Source organism: Branchiostoma floridae, chromosome 3 (assembly GCF_000003815.2).
Source record: "Branchiostoma floridae strain S238N-H82 chromosome 3, Bfl_VNyyK, whole genome shotgun sequence".
Taxonomy (NCBI): Eukaryota; Metazoa; Chordata; class Leptocardii; order Amphioxiformes; family Branchiostomatidae; genus Branchiostoma; species Branchiostoma floridae.
Genome location: NC_049981.1, coordinates 31,884,427 through 31,903,676, shown reverse-complemented (window position 1 = coordinate 31,903,676; position 19,250 = coordinate 31,884,427). Strand labels below are relative to the sequence as shown.

At 43.5% G+C, this 19,250-nt stretch overlaps 1 protein-coding gene across 1 annotated transcript; it reads left to right on the top strand.

Annotated features, from left to right (window-relative positions):
• Positions 1-7,333: 7,333 nt before the first annotated feature.
• Positions 7,334-19,250, top strand: LOC118411837. The gene is made up of 13 exons (XM_035814325.1): positions 7,334-7,343; positions 7,881-8,333; positions 9,349-9,485; positions 9,633-9,894; positions 10,076-10,183; positions 10,579-10,836; positions 11,580-11,645; positions 16,340-16,476; positions 17,177-17,438; positions 17,668-17,709; positions 18,107-18,370; positions 18,815-18,880; positions 19,198-19,250. The coding sequence occupies exons 1-13, from the start codon at positions 7,334-7,336 to the stop codon at positions 19,248-19,250; spliced, it is 2,118 nt and encodes a 705-aa protein (XP_035670218.1).

The window sequence follows — 19,250 nt, the reverse complement described above, 5'->3', positions numbered from 1 at the left end:
TTAAATGTACCCGACGGTCTTTTTTACAGGGTCTCATCTTCTACGATACTTTGGAGACGGACAAGTTCTATAAGAAATTCCGGGTGGAAGTTGACCTTAGGAAAGTTACGTCATTGAAAAAGTATCAGCCGGCGTTCAAGATGCTGCTGAAGAATGCTGACGGGACGACGGTTTGTCAGTTCATCACCACCAAAGGTAGGGAGACGGCTGTCAACAACATTCGGGTCGATAAGAAAATTTGTTCTTCGATGTTTACTGGTGCATATAATGGCTGTTGTTTGTAAGTTAATGCAAAACAGGTCTTGAACTAGAGCCACACGAGAATAGAGGTTCCCCTGGATTACATCATCAGAACATATTTCAAAGCGATTCTGTGCACTGACTAGAAACACAAGATTTGGTCACTACTTCAACACTTTTTCCCCAAAAAGGACAACGACTGCAGTTTTCGGACACCGACAGCGGTGAGAGTGACAGCGGGTTGTCCTCTGAGCCTGCGAGCGCAGCATTCCTGAGAGATGAAGGTCACGAGCCGGGCATCTGTAAGGACTGTCTTTTGTTAAATACGTAACTAACTTCGTTACGTACTTATCTTTAAGTATTATCCATAAAATCATCAGATATATCTACTTATCTCTCGGTGTGGTAAGCAGCAACACATGCTATAATCTACTTGTGTTTTTAGTTGTCAAAACTCATGTGGATTAGTGGGTACATATTGTACCCCATGTCACACTAGCGATAATGTACTGACTTTACATCATGTTTCACAAGATATGGGTGATCACTGTGTATATCATTCTTGGCTAACTGCTCTCTATCTCCTTTGCCCTGTTTTTTTTGCATAGCTCATTTACAGTGCATGATCTTTAAAGGCAAGACAAGTTTGTCCCTTAGTTTCCCCAGGTGTTAACACAAAGCTAAAATGCAACGAAATCTGGAAAAGCTTGTTTATAATATCCCACCAGCAGGAAGACGTGCACTGAGGGTTGAGTCAGATGCTGCAGGCTGCTCCGCCCATCCAGACAGCGGACGTGCCGCGGAGTCTGCCGCTCACACCCGCAGGAAGAGGAAGTCCAGCCGGACGCCGGAGAAAGGTAAGAACATCGATAACCAAAGCGATTCACCTATCTTGTATTCTTGGAGAGTTTTTATTATCTTTACCTCAACGTAAACATTAGTGCCCTTATAGGCCGTAGCTTTTTCCTCCTTGTCGTAATTTTGAATGCATCACGACCAACCTAATGCGGACGACTTTACAATTACATACAAACTAAAACAGTGTTTATGTAAATGCTTTTCTTTCTGATATCATCCCAACAGGCAAGAAGATGAAACTTGGAGACCAGAGAGGCACAGACGTGCCCTCTATGAAAAGAAAAGCGAAGCGTTCAACTGGTGAGGATTTGGAAGTAATGTCTCGTCAATAACTAAACATAATCTATTGACAACATCTTTGACAATCAGGAGGGATCGTTTTGAAAAATATGATACCCAGAAAGCGACGTAGTAATTTCAGCACTCAAAACTTTGACTAATACTGCAATGTATTCACGGTTTGTATAGTTATGCATACTACTTGACATATAACATTCAATATTTCATTGAGTATTTGTATAGACACATTCCCTTGAAATTCCGTTGTGTCATGGTTTTTAGTTTTTAGTCGAGAAAACTTCTTTACAAAAAAAACAAATGGAAATGACCTGTGCTTTCTATTCCAGCCAGAGTTTCAGTCCTGTTAGTTAGCCAAGAATACTGCACGTCAAAGGGCGGAATCTCCACCATCAACCTGAGTGTCGCGCGTATGATCGCCGCCACAGGAGCCAAGGTCTATGCTACCGTGTTGGAGGCGAGTGATCAAGATGAGAAGGATGCACAACGAGACGGAGTGAGACTCCTCAAGCCTCGTCTTGATGTCGACAGTAGCACTAAGCCGTCCTTAGAATGGCTGACTGCGTATCACATCGTTCACTTTCCACACATCCCAGCAGATATCTGCTGCATTGTGGGCCATGTTGACGTCACAAGCAGGGCAGCGAGGAAGATCAAAGAGGAGCGATTTCCACACGCCAAGCTCGCCATGTTTGGTCACGTGGCACCAGAGGAGACAGAGCACTACAAGAGTGACGAGAAGGCCCTGGGTGTGGGGAGGAAGGAAGCCAGCATCCAGGACGACATTGGCGAGGCTGATGTCGTCTTCTCGGTAGGACCGCGCATTCACCGCCATTACGACAGGTTCCTCCAACAGCGACACGTGACTCACCACATCTTCCTACCCGAACCTTCAAGGTGTTCTGTGAAGCAAAGGTGACCTTTGGGAAAGAAAGCAAGAAAGTCCGAAAGCCAGAGAGAGTGGTTCTGTCCATCGGCAGGGTGCGGAATGTGGAGAGGCTGAAAGGTCATGACCTGGCCGCAGGATCCATAGACAAGGCGGCACAGCGGCTTGACAATCAGTACACACTGAGGCTGAGAGTCCGCGGCATCGATGAGAACGACTTCAAGGATAGCAAGAGAATCCTGGAGGAGAAGCTGAGATCCGGCCGGGTCAAACCTACCCTGCTTCCGTACGGAACTCAAGAGGAGATCCGCCGAGACATGGAGAACTGTCACCTGGTCCTGATGCCGTCCCGGGCCGAACCGTTCGGACTGGTCGGCCTGGAGGCCATCGCGGCAGGAGTTCCCGTCCTCATCTCAGAGCACTCGGGCCTTGCAGAGCTGATAGAGGAGCTATCAGACAGGCTGGGGCAGCCCACGTTCCGCCACTGTATCGTCAAGATGAAGGGAGACACCGCGACCGACGCTGATGTAGAGAAGTGGGCAGAAAGAATCGAAGACGTCCTCAAGAAGTCCAAGTCAGAGTTCGCGGAAGCACGCGCCTTCCGGGAGAAACTGCTGGCCTCCAAGTACTGGGAAGAGTCTCACCAGACGTTCCTACAGGCCTGTGGCATCACTGGTAAGAACACACGACTTTATCAAAGACTGATACTACTGGTGGATTGATGACATTGTAATGTTTTAATTGACAGTTAACACCTTAAATTTACAATCTAATGGAATCTAGGAATGTAAACTGATACTCCCGATTAAGTTTCTTGTTGGTGAGAAGGATTAATACGGCATCTGCCATATTACTTCAACTCTGAATTGTCAAGAAATATGGCGGATGCCATACAAATGCTTCTCACTAGCAGCAAACTAGTTATATCATATTAAATCCTAGATTTCTGTGGATTCTCCATGGCAGTTTAATCTACACCAACGTCTTTTCTCGATCCATTGCCGTCCATGCTGAATTTGGTCATATTTTTTTTTATGTTCATCTAAACACAGGGTTCGGTTAAATAGGTTTTCTATATTGACAGCATACGACAGTCCGTTGCCTTCCATACTGGTTTTGCAGAAATATGGCAGATGCTGTGTAAAAGCTTCTCACCAGCAACAAACTAGTCGCGAGTAACAGTTTAAAAGTTCCTAGATTCCTATGGATTCTCCATGGCAATTAAATCTACACCAACGTCTTTCACTCGATCCGTCGCCTTCCATACTAATTTTGCCCATAATCTAACCACCCCACACAGACGGCGGCAGTTCCCAAGCGGAGGGTGGAGGTGCTGAGGCTGAGGACTCGGACTGAAGATCTGACGTCAGCAGAGATCGCTGACGTCATGTAGCTGTAGATACTGACGTCATGTAATGGAAGATACCGACGTCAGTAACCGTAAATACTAACACCATGTAATGCAGTAGGCTCCCATCTCTGACACTATGCTAGCGCTCTGCGCGACTTTCAGAACAATTGTGTTTATTACTAGTATCAGCAGCAGTAATGACGCTGCTATTTAACCCTGTAGGTTTATTGAAACAATGGACAATGCACTTATAAACGACTTGGGTAACAATGCACTTATAATAGACATAAGGAGTTATAATGTTGTAGGCATCTAATCTGTATGATGAATGTGTGTATATGTTTTCACAATGGTATTTGCATATTGCGAAAATAAGTCTTAGACAAGGAATAACTGTTTTGTCACGAAGAGTATTTTACATTTAATTTGCTGATCATAGAAATGCTTTAACAACTTGCCAGCTTGTGCAAAAATAATACGGAAACCATTTTTGGAACTCATGTACCAATTTTGTAACTGTAATCAATTAACATGTAGGGACATAACACCGCCAACAATCCCAGATATATTTCAATTGCAGCCTATAGATACATCACATTGTACTTAACTTCGGTATATAAATGACACCCAATGGCTTGCAAAGCTGTTTGATACAGCCAAAAGAATTGTTATGTAAATTTTGGATCTGTGTAAAGCCTAGACTCTCAAAACGCTTGATCAAATGTTTGTGTCAGTATATCAGATTAAACGTCAATTTGCGGTCGATGTTTTGTTGTCTGTATTCACTGCCTCAATGTGGTACGGCTGATAGATATTTGCAGTATATTAGACTATCAATATGTTAAGATGGAACAGTAAAGAGGGGAAGGCTAAATACCCGCAAATGTGTACCACGCGGTTTGTACATACCTTTGTTTAAAAAGACTGTTGAGAGAACAGGCCGTAATCGAGCTGAAAACAAGATGCAAGTGTGGCAATTCATTGGGAATGTTTAAAGGTTTTCAAACAATCAATTTCTTTGTATAAAAGATATCACTCTTCCACTCCAGAACTCCACACGCCCTTCCTAACTAATGCCTGACAATTGTTGAAACTTCTCAATTTATTGACGAAAGACATTCCTCGATGTTATTTGTGCTCAGGATTGAAGACCCCCAATGCAAATAAATAAATAAACTTAAATACAGATCAAATTTTCAACGACTACTCGTCATTGACATTTTGATCCCGGTAACGTTATACCTTTGTCTTGGAAGAAAGTTTAGCATACCAATGCCATTATTACCAACACACAAATGCCTCCATGATGATTTGTAACCAAATACACAACGGTAACGTCAGACAGGCTAAACAACCTGCCGCTAAAAACGTGAATCTATGGATTCCCCAAACCCAGTCAGTAACCATTACACTCATCTTTAGATACCAGAAGGGGCTTGTGTCAGCTGCATTATAGAATTGTTCATATCATAGGGATCAAGAAAAGAGCATTTGTCGTTACCATGGCTGCTAGATACACAGAGAATGGCGGACAACCATGTTTGTTTTCACTAACTTTCAGTGATAAAAGTGGTCACATAAAACACCTGGTATGAATAGTGAATATTGCATTGCTGATAAGTTGGTTCACTTCGCCTGGGAAATTTGACGAAAAAAAAACAGCCATGTGGAGCCTCATTGCTTATAAGTCATAACTTGAATGCACATTCTGCGATATCTGATCTGCCCACCGTATCTAACGTTGGGCGTCGTAACTCTTAATCTGTGTGACGAGAAGAGATGTCAGTACTCACCTGACTGCATCACTCCTCCAAACCCTCTCTAACAAAGTTACTTGCCGAGTACGATCTAAAAAAAATCCTCGAAACCCACTGCAAATAAACAACGCAACAACGCCCAACAGTTACAATATACATCCGGGGATTTCGGAACTTAGCTGAAGATCTCAGACCGACGTTCCTGATAATAAACACAGACGTGGTGAAGCCTGTTGTTGTCAGGGTGATTTTCTGATCGTTTCGCACCCAGTCGGCAAAAATTCAGGACCTTCTCACATGTCAGAATGGATCTAATTCAGCAGCATCACAGTATTATCCATATAGATACACAAATGTCCCATCTTATGGTTAAGACCTTACCTTAGACCTTATGGTTAAGAGGACACCGTTTTCTATGACGTTTTTTTTTTAAGCAGTTGTCATATGGTAGTTTTTATGTGTCATGGCCCTGCTTTCTAAATAATCATATTGCTAATGATAAACCTGGAAAAAACAGCAAGGAATCAAGGCGTGCCTCTTTCAAATCTGAAGATCCCACAGTATCCGCATACCAGCATTCACAATTAGATAGTAGACAGCAACCACTAGTTTGAAGATATCAATTCAGGCCTAACATTGAAACTCCAGCGATGACTGGCGTATTTTGAGCCAAGTAAGCGAACTGATACAATGCAATCTATTTATTTTACTGCATAGAAGTGGTCGTAAAGGCCTTGCACTGAACAAGCCATTGAAAAAATAAACCTCCCTTTAAAAATCATCATAGTTCATCCGGTAAACACCTTTAAAAATATACTCTGCTAATGAAACATCGAGGAAACTTGGTGACCTATGCTCCAATAGCAAGGCAATTCAATATTTTACAACAGGTGACAAAACGAAGCGAACCAACAACACGCCGTTCTGGCAGGTTGACCTCAAGGTCGCCATCAGGTGTGACGTCACGGAACAAAGGTGGGGCCGCTGACGGCACGACAGGTGTTTACCAATGGCGTGCACGGGGACGAACCAAGTGTGTGATACAGAAAGGTGATTTCCTCGTGTAATAGATTTTAAACAGCCGAGACAAAAACCACGCTAGGTTAAGGTTGACATTTAAAAGTTGTGGGAACATTAGCTTACATTGCGGTGTATTATATCAACGTTTCCAAGTTGTTACAAACCTGCACCCCCTTCATTTTAATGAGCCCACCCTTATCTTACTTCCGTATCAACGATTTCACCACGAATCCAACCCGCAGAAGCAACTTTATGTGAACGATTATGGAGAAGTAAGGCGCTGGGAAGAAAAGGTAATGCAGAGTTGAAGTCTTCAAGCCTTCAGTTTGACCATAGTATAACAGTTTACCTGTCTGTCAATGTTATACTTAACAAATAATGAGATTCTTCTCAGTCCTTGAGCGTAACGTCGGGGATCTTTATAGATCTTGAAGACGTCCGTAACGACTAATCAACGTTAATTAAGAAGCCCAAAACATGCTAGTTCTCTTCATGATCACGTTAACTTAGATGCTCCTGTGTCCCGTTTATAGCCGTTAGTAAAGCCTGTGTTACGGTGCCGACTTTGGATAGTTTTTAAGATGATTTGAAAGGATTGAAGTTATGACCATACCCTGTTCTGTACCGAAGACAGATCCGGTATGGTACAAAATTGTCAACAATTGAAGTAAAGAATACTCATGTAATGAGTTGAAATGTGACATAACTTTCCTCGTGACGAAGCGCCATAGTTAGGAAGCAACTCAACTCGAAGTACTTGAACTTTGGCCCTACATGGCACTGCTTTTTGGGATGTAGAAAATGAGATCCAGTATAACACCGCGATCTGGGATGTCGTCTGTCAGTCTCGTCAGATCCAGATCAGATCAGTCTTGAATTTCTGTTCTGACGTCACAACTTTGCTGACGTCATCCGTCAGTCACTATGGATACAGGTAAGCTATCTCGATAATTGTCACTTCAAAGTGTTAACAATAGCTTTTAACATTCAGCGGCAATATTCTTGGGGATATTTCGACTCAAAAAGCATATCAACATACGATAGATTTGAAGTCTACATGAACTTTTAACATGTCAATTTTTATCTTTGTCAAGATGATCTGTTCTATTTTGCCGTTTTACTTTCATCTTCATTAAAAATCGCACTTGCCTCTAGGCTAGTCTACTGAGCAAGGGGGGTTGACATCATCTTTATTGACATATTAACGCCACACATTTAAAATCAACATACAAGATGAGTTTAAAAGACGAAGAAACCTAGGCCGACCCCTTAATCAGAATAATGGTACTTTTTGGTAAGTGATTTTTATATCTAGATAAAATTGCCTGGCCTATTTTCGTATATGTTGTATATGTATATATTCTGTTTATGTTTGCCAATTTGTAGTCCTTGGTTTGATGTAAAATTCACACTTTTCAAACATACTTTAGTAAAACATACTACAATTTGTGAACCCGTTATTCCCTACCAGGTCCACGTGTTGTCCTCCTGCACGCAGCAGAAGATCTGGATTTCGTCGGGAGGCTAGTGGGGGAGTTGAGGTATCTGTCCGGGAATTACAGCCTACCCCAGACAGACATCTGTCAGCAGGTCACAGGCACTCCTGGTGACCTGCTGACCCACGGCAGCGTGAAACTTGTCGTGCCCGTGATCAGCAGACACCTTCTTGCTGACCAGTCCTCGCTCACGGTCGGACTGGAAACTGCCGTGAGGAACAACAAGCCTCGATACGTCATTTGGCTGGACCAGAACAAGGATGACTTCCGTGAGTTCGGCACGTTAGTCAGCCGGCAGTACCCAACCCTGGAGGCGCCGGCCAGGCGGGTCCAGCGGGACAGGGTTTGGGAGACGATGCCCGGCAGTGTTGTCAGGGGGATGTTAGGCATCGCCTGGGATATGAATAGCGTCCTCTGCAGACAAACAGGTGAGGGTGGACATATCTTGAATATGTTCAAAAGCGTTGTATGAGAATCATTGGACTTTCTGTTGACTCTGATCCATCCCAATACGAGCTAGTAGACGTGACAGAGCCACATTAAGAACACTTGAACATACCATTCAGGACGAGTCTTCTCTCTGGGCATTCTTAACCAGCCCCACGGACACTTACTACGGTTTACTCAGCAGAAGACGATATCAGCAAAACTGAAAGACATGCGATGTCCTTCATCCTACGTGCCTTACGTCTGCTGTATGCTAGTGATGACTAGTGTCTGAATGTGTATATTAAGGACTATTAGTACTATATTAGAGACCATTAGTACTCTGACTATGTATTCGGAAGTCACTTTACAACAACGATCTTGTTCTGTAGGCCCATGATCTTCCTCTCTTGTATCAGCCTCGCATTTTTAACATTGTCTTAGTATAAATTGTCTGAGTGGCTTGTAGATTTTTGCTGTTTTTACTCGAAATTCGATATCTAAGTTTAGTCCCGATGATTTTGCTAATTTATGCATGTGTAGATATGCTTGTAGCTTGACTCCTGTAACTAATTCGCAATTCAGCTAACCAGCTGCAACGTTTTTACAAAATAAAATCATACATTCATCATGGCTCTTATATGATTACGTTTACAGACAGAAAGAAAACTACTCTCCTTCTAACATCGCAGAACCCACACATTACAGAAAAGATGTGATTCTTCTTCTTCCACTGTCTCAGAAAAATAAGTCAGTACGCGTCTTTTGTCCGTACGTTTTTTGTGGAGGCCTACGGCGTGAGTATGTGAAAGGCTTGTTACCCGAAATGTAATCTCCAGTATTGACCCTATTGCACTGATTAGAATCTAACAATAGAATAAGGAGGAAATGTAGTATTGGCGTGTATGTTTTTAGTGTTTTAGTACGAGCCATTTAGATACCTTCTGAGCTAATATGATGTCTCTGCAAAACCTAACCAGGTAAGTGACGTGTGGCGTTTGTTGTCCATCTCCACAGGTGAACTGAGGTGGCCGTGCTGGTATACCTTGTTCCACAATCGTGCGTTCCTGGCTGACAACATGAACCTCTCAGCTGTTCTCACACGGCTGGAACAGGAGAACCAGCTGAGTCCGGATGAGGTCTGGGACATCGAGGTGAATATGAACCCGACATTTATAAAGTTTTTATTGGTCTTGGATACGCTCCTAAGGCCTGCTCTCTGTTTAAAGTCGATAGCATAAAAGTAAGAGCGCAAAAATAGCAGTACAAAAGTGTCTATTAACTGTTGTTGCTTTTTTTAGGACAATCCACTCTTTGTGGTGTTTGAGCCGACACCATTAAGAAGGGGGGCCCGGTTGGTAGAGATGCTGAAGGAAAGGAGTCGGCAGGAGCCGTACGACTGGTTAGTGCGGGTCCTGCGGGAGGAAGGACAGGACTTCCTGGCGGAGAAGATGGAGGAACAAGAGGGACACTGGGCGCGGCAGTACGGCATCGGGGAACAGCAGGCGGCACAACCTGGTCAGCAAACGGCACAGACTGAACATTTCACGCAGCAAAGTCAAGGTCGGCACTTTCTTCCATTCCATATACATTTTTTTTCGTTCCTTGGATAACGTTTTTTTTCGTTCCTTGGATTCATGGTTTACCCAGTCATAGATTACGAGAGAAGTAATATGTCGGCCTCATTAGCCTTCTACACAGTGAATAAGAAAAAACCCGAATCTACGATCAATATTTCTCCCAGGGCGCAAGAAGCGAGCCCACAGCGCGGAAGGATCTGACAGCGGTCAGTCGACACCCTCAGAGCATGGAAGGCCTGTGAGGCGACAACTGGTTTCATCACACATTGCAGGTACTAAAGACAGGTTGTTAGGTCGTAAACTGACATTTGCCGAATTTATGAACCATCCATTCTTGGCAGGGCTTTTTCCAATGCAGAATGATTTTGTTCTGCTCTGATTTTTCTCGAGCACTGAGGTAAAGATAAGTATCGAGATTTGGAAAGTTTGTATCGTAGGTAAGTTGAGGGATATAGCTTACTCACTTGTTAAGGTCTCCTCATCGTTAGATTGAGTTGCCTGCGTCAAGGACCCGACGTCTCATATACTACGTCTCCTATACTACTGACCATACTACGTCATTCCAGGTGATCATTCTGGGCCAGCTCTTACATATAACACATGTTAACGATCTTCTAATTGACATGAAGCTGAGAAATTCCGACCAAATGTTTACAAATGTCCCTAGGTACTAGATCACACTTCCAGTACATAGTGGCGCCGTATTGGAAGGACCTGGCCTTTTTCTTGGGCTTTGGGAGTGCAGCTGTCAGCAACATCACCCACAGGAACCCTGACGACGAGTCCTGCTACATGGACATGCTGGAGGAGTGGAAGAAGCTGAGAGGGGAGGAGGCCACAACCCAGGTCCTCAAGGCTGCGCTGTCTGAGGCGGACCTACAGGGGGTTCTGCGTGCACGTGGTTTGACTGAGAGGGCATTTCCAGGTATAACGCATCCAACCCTACAAACGTATATGATCCTTCTGATGATCTGATAGACCTAACTATTGTTTACTTCAGGCTCAATTGCCCATACACACATCTATAAAAAAACGCCGACAATGTCTACAGTGCAGGTATCTACAAAAAGCAGCACTATGAAACCGCGTCTCACGGCCTGCATACAAGATGGCATTATTGGCGCCAAAACTGGCTCGAAGAGAAGGCTTCTGATTGCATGCGGCAAAAATCAGACAAAATTGCTCCCAGACGCCAGGAGGCGCAAATTAATGCGTCATGTTTCGCCTCCTGGCGTCGAAGGTGCATAAATAAAGGCTGTTTCGGGTCGACCTACATCGTAGGTTGCGGCTATTGTACAATGCACAATGTACAATGTATGTTATCTCATCATCATCATCATCGGTCGACGTGATCACACATGTTCGCACATGTTTACACACGACGGGGTTATACCGCCCCTTACGGAGTGGTAAACCCTTTCTCAGCCAGCCATTTGGATCAAATTGAAGATTTTCGTTTACAATATAATTTAACAGTGCACTTGGAGAATACATTCATAAGCTGTTAAGACATTGATGCTTTTTGTTTGCAAAATGCTTTGAATGAATTAAGTACGGAAGATTTCTTTCCCTGCAAAAAGAAAGTGCTTCTCGCTGTACAGTTGCACCGACACTAACAACAATTCAACAGCGTAAGTAAAGGCCCTTTGGCGATGTTTTTGTTTTCAGAGTTGGCCGACAACAGCGGATCCACAGACGAACCGGGAGAGGCGGGACCATCAGATAGTGCATCAGGTATGACATCTACTGTATCTGGCTGTCATATGGCGGGAAAGTTACATTGCTTCGTGTTCAAATAGATAACAGTTGATTTTACCGGCTAAGGAGTACAGTTGCCGGCATAGTGAATGTGGAGCCTAGTAGAGGCCAGATGCGTAGCAACTTTCTTTCTTTCTTTCTTTCTTTCTTTCTTTCTTTCTTTCTTTCTTTCTTTCTTTCTCTTTCTTTCTTTCTCTCTCTCTCTTTCTTTCTTTCTTACTTTCTTTCTTTCTCTCTCTCTTTCCTTCTTTCTCTCTCTCTTTCTTTCTTTCTTACTTACTTTCTTTCTTTCTTTCTCTCTTTTTCTTTCTTACTTTCTTTCTGTCTTTCTTTCTTCGCACATAACAACATGGCTTAAAAACAAATGTATATACAGAAATGAAGTACATGCGGGGGGTGGGCAGAAGCCTATGTGGCTTTTCTTGGGCCTCCCCCAGAACTAAGTCGCAGAAATAATTGAATTATGCATAATTGAAGTGAACAAAAAAAGCACATAAAATAAGTTGAAATTATTATGTGAAGTATACTAATGGAATAGAAGTTATATTACAAGTGATCAAATGAAATAATAAATACAAAACAAAATTGACAAAATTACTTGCCTTCCAGTTGGAAGTAATTGTTGATGTCCGAATGTGTTCTCTCATACCCACGACATATCTAAATATGTCATCCCAATTTCTCAAATTTACCTTGTCTGTACATGTATTTACAGCACCGCCGAAGAAAAGGAGAAGAAAGACAAGGTGATAATATGGAGGTGATAAAACAAGGAGTCCGGGAATGATCTCTACTGTAACAGTTGTTGATGTTTCTGCACTTCTAATGTCAATATAGATTTCTCCATGTTCAACGACTGCGGCCATTTGCATTCCATGTCACAGTATGCAACATTACACAATGCAGTGTAAAAGTACATTCATGTGGTATTATCTTTACAACACCACTGGACCTTAGAGCACAGTTATCGTTACGTTATCAATTCTACTAGTAGTACGTGCATGTGACCTGACACGTGTTGTACGTGTAACTGTCTTTTGAGTCAAGATTTAAGTAACTGAAACATGCGCTGTTGTAACTCTAAGGCATCAATTACACATAATACGCGACAATCCAATCTCGTTGGGAGGTCTCGCGAGACTGTAATCTGGCCGCGCGCGCGCGTGATTTGACAGTCGGACGGTAACAGCCTTTAGCAGCCCAGCGGCTAACAATGGCTTCTCCCAGCATCGACTCGATCGAGTCAACTTCAGGGATTCGTTGTGCTATTATTTGGCAACATCCGCCGGTAAATCGGCATGCCATGAGCAGATAATATTATTGGTGGACTCAGCATATAGCTAAAATCATTGTCAAAGAAAATACGGGCAAATGTATATTATATATGTACGTAACCTATGCTGGAACTTCAAAGTAACAATACTTACTTATTAGGCCTCTTGGGTTAGATGTTATCCAGTCTTATTTGACACATTGTGCATTTTCCGCTCCCGGTCGCCAACTGTTACATAATTCTTTTATAATAGCAAACGGAAGTTATGTCAGTAATTTTCAAAGAAACCCACAAAGTGGCATTTTGCATTGACCATGACTACCATGCTCTCGTGGCACAGTGAACAGCTTCATGAGATGTTTGAAAATAAGAAACCGTTGAATGGCCAATAATATCGTCATTCTCAAAGTTGCTTCAAGGCTATTTCGAGGAAATGCCTAAGTTGAAGTAAGAAAATTTGTTTTGATGCGTTGTAACGTTACTCTAACATGATATTTGTGCATTCTGTAACATTTAAAGTAACCTCAGTCGTTGTACTTATTAACCTGATTGCATTACATGTAGGAGAATTGATGTGTACTCACCGTTTGTCTCGCTTGAACTCTACGAGTCCTTTCCTTGAAAAAATATTTGTCGTGCACGCTCTACAACTCAGCCAGAATTCTGAAGATAATCACTGACTTTAATCATCAACAGAATACATCCACATCCGGGTTCTCCGTACCTTAGTTAAAGATCCCTGACCGAAGTTCCTGGCAATAAACACAGACCTGGTACAGCCTGTTGATAACAGGGTGACTTTCTGCGTTTTTCTCAACCAGTGGGCAAAAATTCAGAACATTTTCAAATGCAAGACCCTATCTATTTCAGAAGCATCATAGTAATGTCCGTATACAGAGACACACAGATGCCGTATCTTATGGTTCGGACGACATGGCCGCTCTAACGGATAGGTTTTCTTAACAAGTGGTTGAAAATACCTGTTCCTAAGGTACTACTTCTAGATGTGACACCTGTGGACAATAGGCAAGTTACTTTGTCTCATTTAATATATAATTTCAAAGAGCGAATACCTGAACGAATTCCTGAGCTGCAAGTGTTCTTAGGCCTACACATTTCCATCGGAACATCCCTCGGTATCTTTTCAACAAAGTCTTCTTCGCTGCACAGACTTCTTAAATTCTTAAACGTTTCGACTACCATCTAACCTTCGTCAGTTCAAAATGAAACAAATACTATCGGTACTCTATGAACTAGACAGAGTCAGTGCAATCCGAACTTAACCTACTGTATTGTGATGTAGTTACTTGACGTGGAATGTTCTCTAACATGAAACGTTAAGCATCCTTGCCACCGTGTGATAAGGAGTCGTCTAAACGCTTACTGAGGAAGTAAAGAAGGTTGTGTAACGAAGAACAATGTGGGACCGCGTAGCACAGCGGTATTGTGTTCGGCCCGTGACCGAGAGGTTGCGGGTTCGAATCCAGCTGCGTGTAACCGATCTTGTGTCCTTGGGAAAGGCACTTTACACGACTTTACTCACTTTACTCAGGTTAAAATGAGTACCTTCGGCTTGGGCCGTCCCTCGGATAGGACGTTAAATGGAGGTCCCGTGTCTGGGGAGAGCCATACCCCAGACACGTTAAAGAACCCGCCACTGGTGCGATGGTGCGGTGTGAGTGGTCCAAAACCTACAGTGCCTTGGCCGCACCTGGGCCAATACTGTCGTATTGAGGTCACCTGAGTGGCGCCGAATGGCAGCTCGCTCCAGACCCTTGCGATTTAGCCCCGCCTATTGTAAGCTCCTCGCAATTCAGCCCCTGGCTGCATAGAGTGAGTAGTCGGCCCACCCAATAACAAATAAAAAATAGCAAGACTTTGTTCATTTGATCTAAAGACCCAATGAAACTATTTACGGATGCCACTGTATCCGCATACACCAACCGCTGTATCCGCATACCAGCTGCAGCACTAACAATTAGATAGATAGACAGCAACCACTAGATTGAAGACACCCCTTCAGGCCTAACATTAAAACCCCAGCGAGGACTGTTGTTAAGCTGGCGTATTTCGTGCCAAGTAAGCGAACTAAGGGGGAGGGATAGCAAACCCTAGCTATAAAAACATACTCTGCTACTGAAACATGGAGGAAACTTGGTGACCTATGTGCCACCAGCTATGAACTACAAAGTTATACAACAACAGGTAACAAAACGAGGCCAACCGACAACACGCCGTTCTGGCAGGTTGACGCCAAGGTCGCCACCAGGTGTGACGTCACGGAACAAAGGTGGGGCCGCTGACGACAAGACAAGTGTTTACCAATGGCGTGCACGGGGACGAACCAGGTGTGTGATAAAGAAGGTGTTTCCCTCATGTAATAGATTTTAAACAGCCGAGACAAAAACAACGCTAGGTTAAAGTTGACATTAAATAATTGTGGGAACATTAGCTTACCTTGCGGTGTATTATATAAAAGTTTCCAACTTGTTGCAAATCTGCACCCCCTTCATTTCAATGAGCCCGTCCTTGTCGTCTTACTTCCTCATCAACGATTTCACCACGAATCCAGCCCGCAGAAGCAACTTTATGTGAACGATTATGGAGAAGTAAGGCGCTGGGAAGAAAAGGTAAAGCAGAGTTGAAGTCTTCAAACCTTCAGTTTGACCATAGTGTAACAGTTTACCTGTCTGTCAAGGTTATATTTAGCAAATAATGAGATTGTTCTCAGTCCTTGAGCGTAACGTCGGGATCTTTATAGATCTACTAGTATCTTGAAGATGTCCGTAACGACTGAACAACGTTAATTAGGAAACCAAAAACTTGCTAGTTCTCTTCATGATCACGTTAACTTGGATGCCCCTGTGTCCCGTTTATAGCCATTAGTAAAGCCTGTCTTACCGTTAGGACTTTGGATGCTTTTTGAAATCGCTCGCAGCTGTACTTGAAAGGATTGAAGTTATGACTATACCCTGTTCTGTACCGAAGACAGATCCGGTATGGTACAAAATTGTCAACAATTCAAGTGAACAATACTCATGTAATGAGTAGAAATGTGACATAACTTTCCTCGTAACGAAGCGCCATAGTTAGGAAGCAACTCAACTCGAAGTACTTGAACTTTGCCCCAAAATGGCACTGCTGTTTGGGGCTGTAGGACATTACTCTCCAAGCAGAAGTTAGGCTACGGCTGTTGTTGTTTTTACGTTTTTTATCATTCGTCGTTTTTATCGGGCTTTCTATTTTGTATTGTAAGTTTCAAAGTTTCAAAGTTTCTTGTATTGTTCAAAGTTTAGCTATTTAGATACCTTCTAAGCTATTATGATGTCTCTGCATTAACCGGACCAGGTCTAATACTATATAGTTATGTGTGCCGTTTGTTTGTCCATCTCCACAGGTGAACTGAGGTATCCGTGCACGGTGACCTTGTTCCACAATCGTGGGATCCTGTATGACAACATGAACCTCCCAGCTGTTCTCACACGGCTGGAACAGGAGAACAAGCTGAGCCCGGCTGAGGTCCGCGACATCCAGGTAAACATGAACCTGACATTAAAGTTTTTATTTGTCTTGGATACGCTCCTAACCTGTATTTACAATTCATGATGTTCGCTTCATCGCAGCCGTACGGACGTCTCAGGAAATAAAGATAGGAATATATGGCTACAGCAAGTAAATTTTATGGATGACATCCACTGCAAAAATAATGAGATGGCGCGTAAAAAAACAAGATGGGTAAAAAAAAAAACAAGCTAGCAAATTTCAAAATAGACACAATAAACCGGCATCACAAAAGTAATGAGCGCCCGGATGTCATCCTTAAAATTGACTTGCCGCGGCAAATCGTTTTGAGCTACGACAGACCTCCCCACCAGTTTTACCCTTTACATGAAGTAACGGGCGGGGCTGCCTTTTGCCTTGTACATTGTACTTAGATTCTCATCATATACTTGCCAGGTGTCCCATGTAGGTTAACGTCGTAGATGACTAAGCTGTGCTCCAGATAACTTTAAGAACACATTTCATGCATGTCAGCACTTCTGATCGATCGCGACAACAATAACAACATAACATTAGACAATTACTCTATTTCACCCTCTTATGTATACATGTTGACACACATGTATGCGCCTACCTTGTTCATGCTCTCTGTTCAAACCAGATAGCATAAAGGGAAGGACACAAAAATAGCAGTCCAAAAGTATCTACTAATTGTTGTTGTTGTTATTGTGAGGACAATCCAGTCTGGGTGCTGATGGAGTCGAAACCAGCAAGATTGGTTCCCAGGTTGGTAGAGATGCTGGATGACAGGAGGCGGCAGGAGCCGTACGACTGGTTCGTGCGGGTCCTGCGGGAGGAAGGACAGGACTTCCTGGCGGAGAAAATGGAGGAACAGGAGCGGCACTGGGCGCGGCACTACGGCATCGGGGAACAGCTGGCGACACAACCTGGTCAACAAACCGCACAGAGGGAACACTTCTCACAGCAAAGTCAAGGTAAACACAGCTTGGACTTTATTCTATTCCATAAACATCAATGCCTAATACATTTTTTCATTCCTCGGGAAAAAATACGAATCTTGGTGTATTTGTCATGATTTACCCAGTCATACATTACGAGAGAAGTACATATTATCGGCCTCATTAGCCTTCTGCATGACAGTATGTTTTGTACACAGTGAATAAGATTAACAAACCCCGAATCTACGATCAATCTTTCTCCCAGGGCGCAACAAACGAGCCTACGGCACGGAAGGATCTGACGGCGGTCAGTCGGCACCCTAAGAGCCCGGAGAGCCTGTGAGGCGACAACTGGTTTCAACACACATTGCAGGTACATGACGGGTTGTTTGTTTGTTTGTTTGTTTGTTTTATTTTATGTTAAGTCAGAAACTAAGATTTGCCGAATCTATCCATTCACGGCATGCCACGTTTTCAATGCAGAATGATTTTGTTCTGCTCTGATTTTTCTCGAGCACTGAGGTGAGCCTAAGTATTTGGAAAGTTTGTATCTTAGGGAAGTTAAGAGATAGGACGGTAAAGCTTACTTACTTGGGTCTCCCTATCGTTAGATTGAGTGGCCCGCGTCAAGGCGATTCTGGGCCAGCGCTTACATATAACAGATGTAAACGCGATCTTCTAATTGATATGACAAACGTCCCTAGGTACTAGATCATACTTCCACGACATCAAGGAGGCAGTGGCGCCGTATTGGAAGAACTTGGCCTTCTTTCTGGGCTTTGGGAGTGCAGCTGTCAGCGACATCGCCCACAGGAACCCTGACGACGAGTCCCGCTACATGGACATGCTAGAGGAGTGGAAGAAGCTGAGAGGGGAGGAGGCCACAACCCAGGTCTTCAAGGCTGCGCTGTCTGAGGCGGGGCTCCAGTTGGTTCTGGAAGCACATCGTTTGAAGAGGGCATTTCCAGGTATAATGCATGCAACCCTACAAACGTATGTTCGGAGTATGTCCTTCTGATGATCTGATATCTCTATCTTACTTATATATTGTTTACGTCAGGCTGAATTGCCCACACGCATGTACACACGTCTGAAACAACGACGATGTCTACAGTACAGGTACCTACGAGGTATCTACAAAAGCAGCACTATGAAACGGCGTCTCACGGCCTGCATACAACGGATGGCAACATTGACGCCAAAACTGCCTCGAAGAAAAGGCTACCAATTGCAGCAAAAGAATGCGTTAGCTTTCACCTCGAAGGTGTCCACAACCAGATGTCCGAAATGCTTTGCAAGACGTAAAGAACGTTTCCTTTCCTACTGGAAGAAAGTACTTCTCGCTGAAGCTGCCGACAGGGCAGCAATTCAACACCGTTATCAAGCCTCTTGACGATGTTTCTGGTTTTTAGAGTTGGCTGACAACAGCGGATCGACAGACGTACCGGGAGAGGTGGGACCATCAGATGGTGCATCAGGTATGACATCTACTGTATCTGGCTCAGTCATAGGGCGGGGAATTTTACATTGTCTTCATATTCAAACAGAGGGTGGATAGTAGCCTCCACCAGGCTCCACAGGTCGCTGGAAACATGTAGATAGGCAGAGAACAATTGCCAGTTGAGTTTGCCGGCCAGGTAGTTCAGTTGGTGGCATGGTGAATGTGGAGCCCAGTACTATTAGTAGATTCCAGATGCATAGCAACTTCCTGTGTTAACTGTTGGAGCCTCAATGTGTCATGCCATACCCACGACATGTTATCTCAAATTTACCTTGTCTGTACATGCATCTACAGCGCTTCCTACAAGGGCTCCACCGAAGAAGAGGAGAAGGAAGCGAAGGACATAA

Bases quoted from the DNA above. Each gene is read 5' to 3' on its own strand.
- LOC118411837 (XM_035814325.1), top strand. The intron at 10,184-10,578 runs GTACTAAAGACA...AAATGTCCCTAG, and splicing joins GGTTTCATCACACATTGCAG to GTACTAGATCACACTTCCAG. The intron at 18,881-19,197 runs GTATGACATCTA...ATGCATCTACAG, and splicing joins ACCATCAGATGGTGCATCAG to CGCTTCCTACAAGGGCTCCA.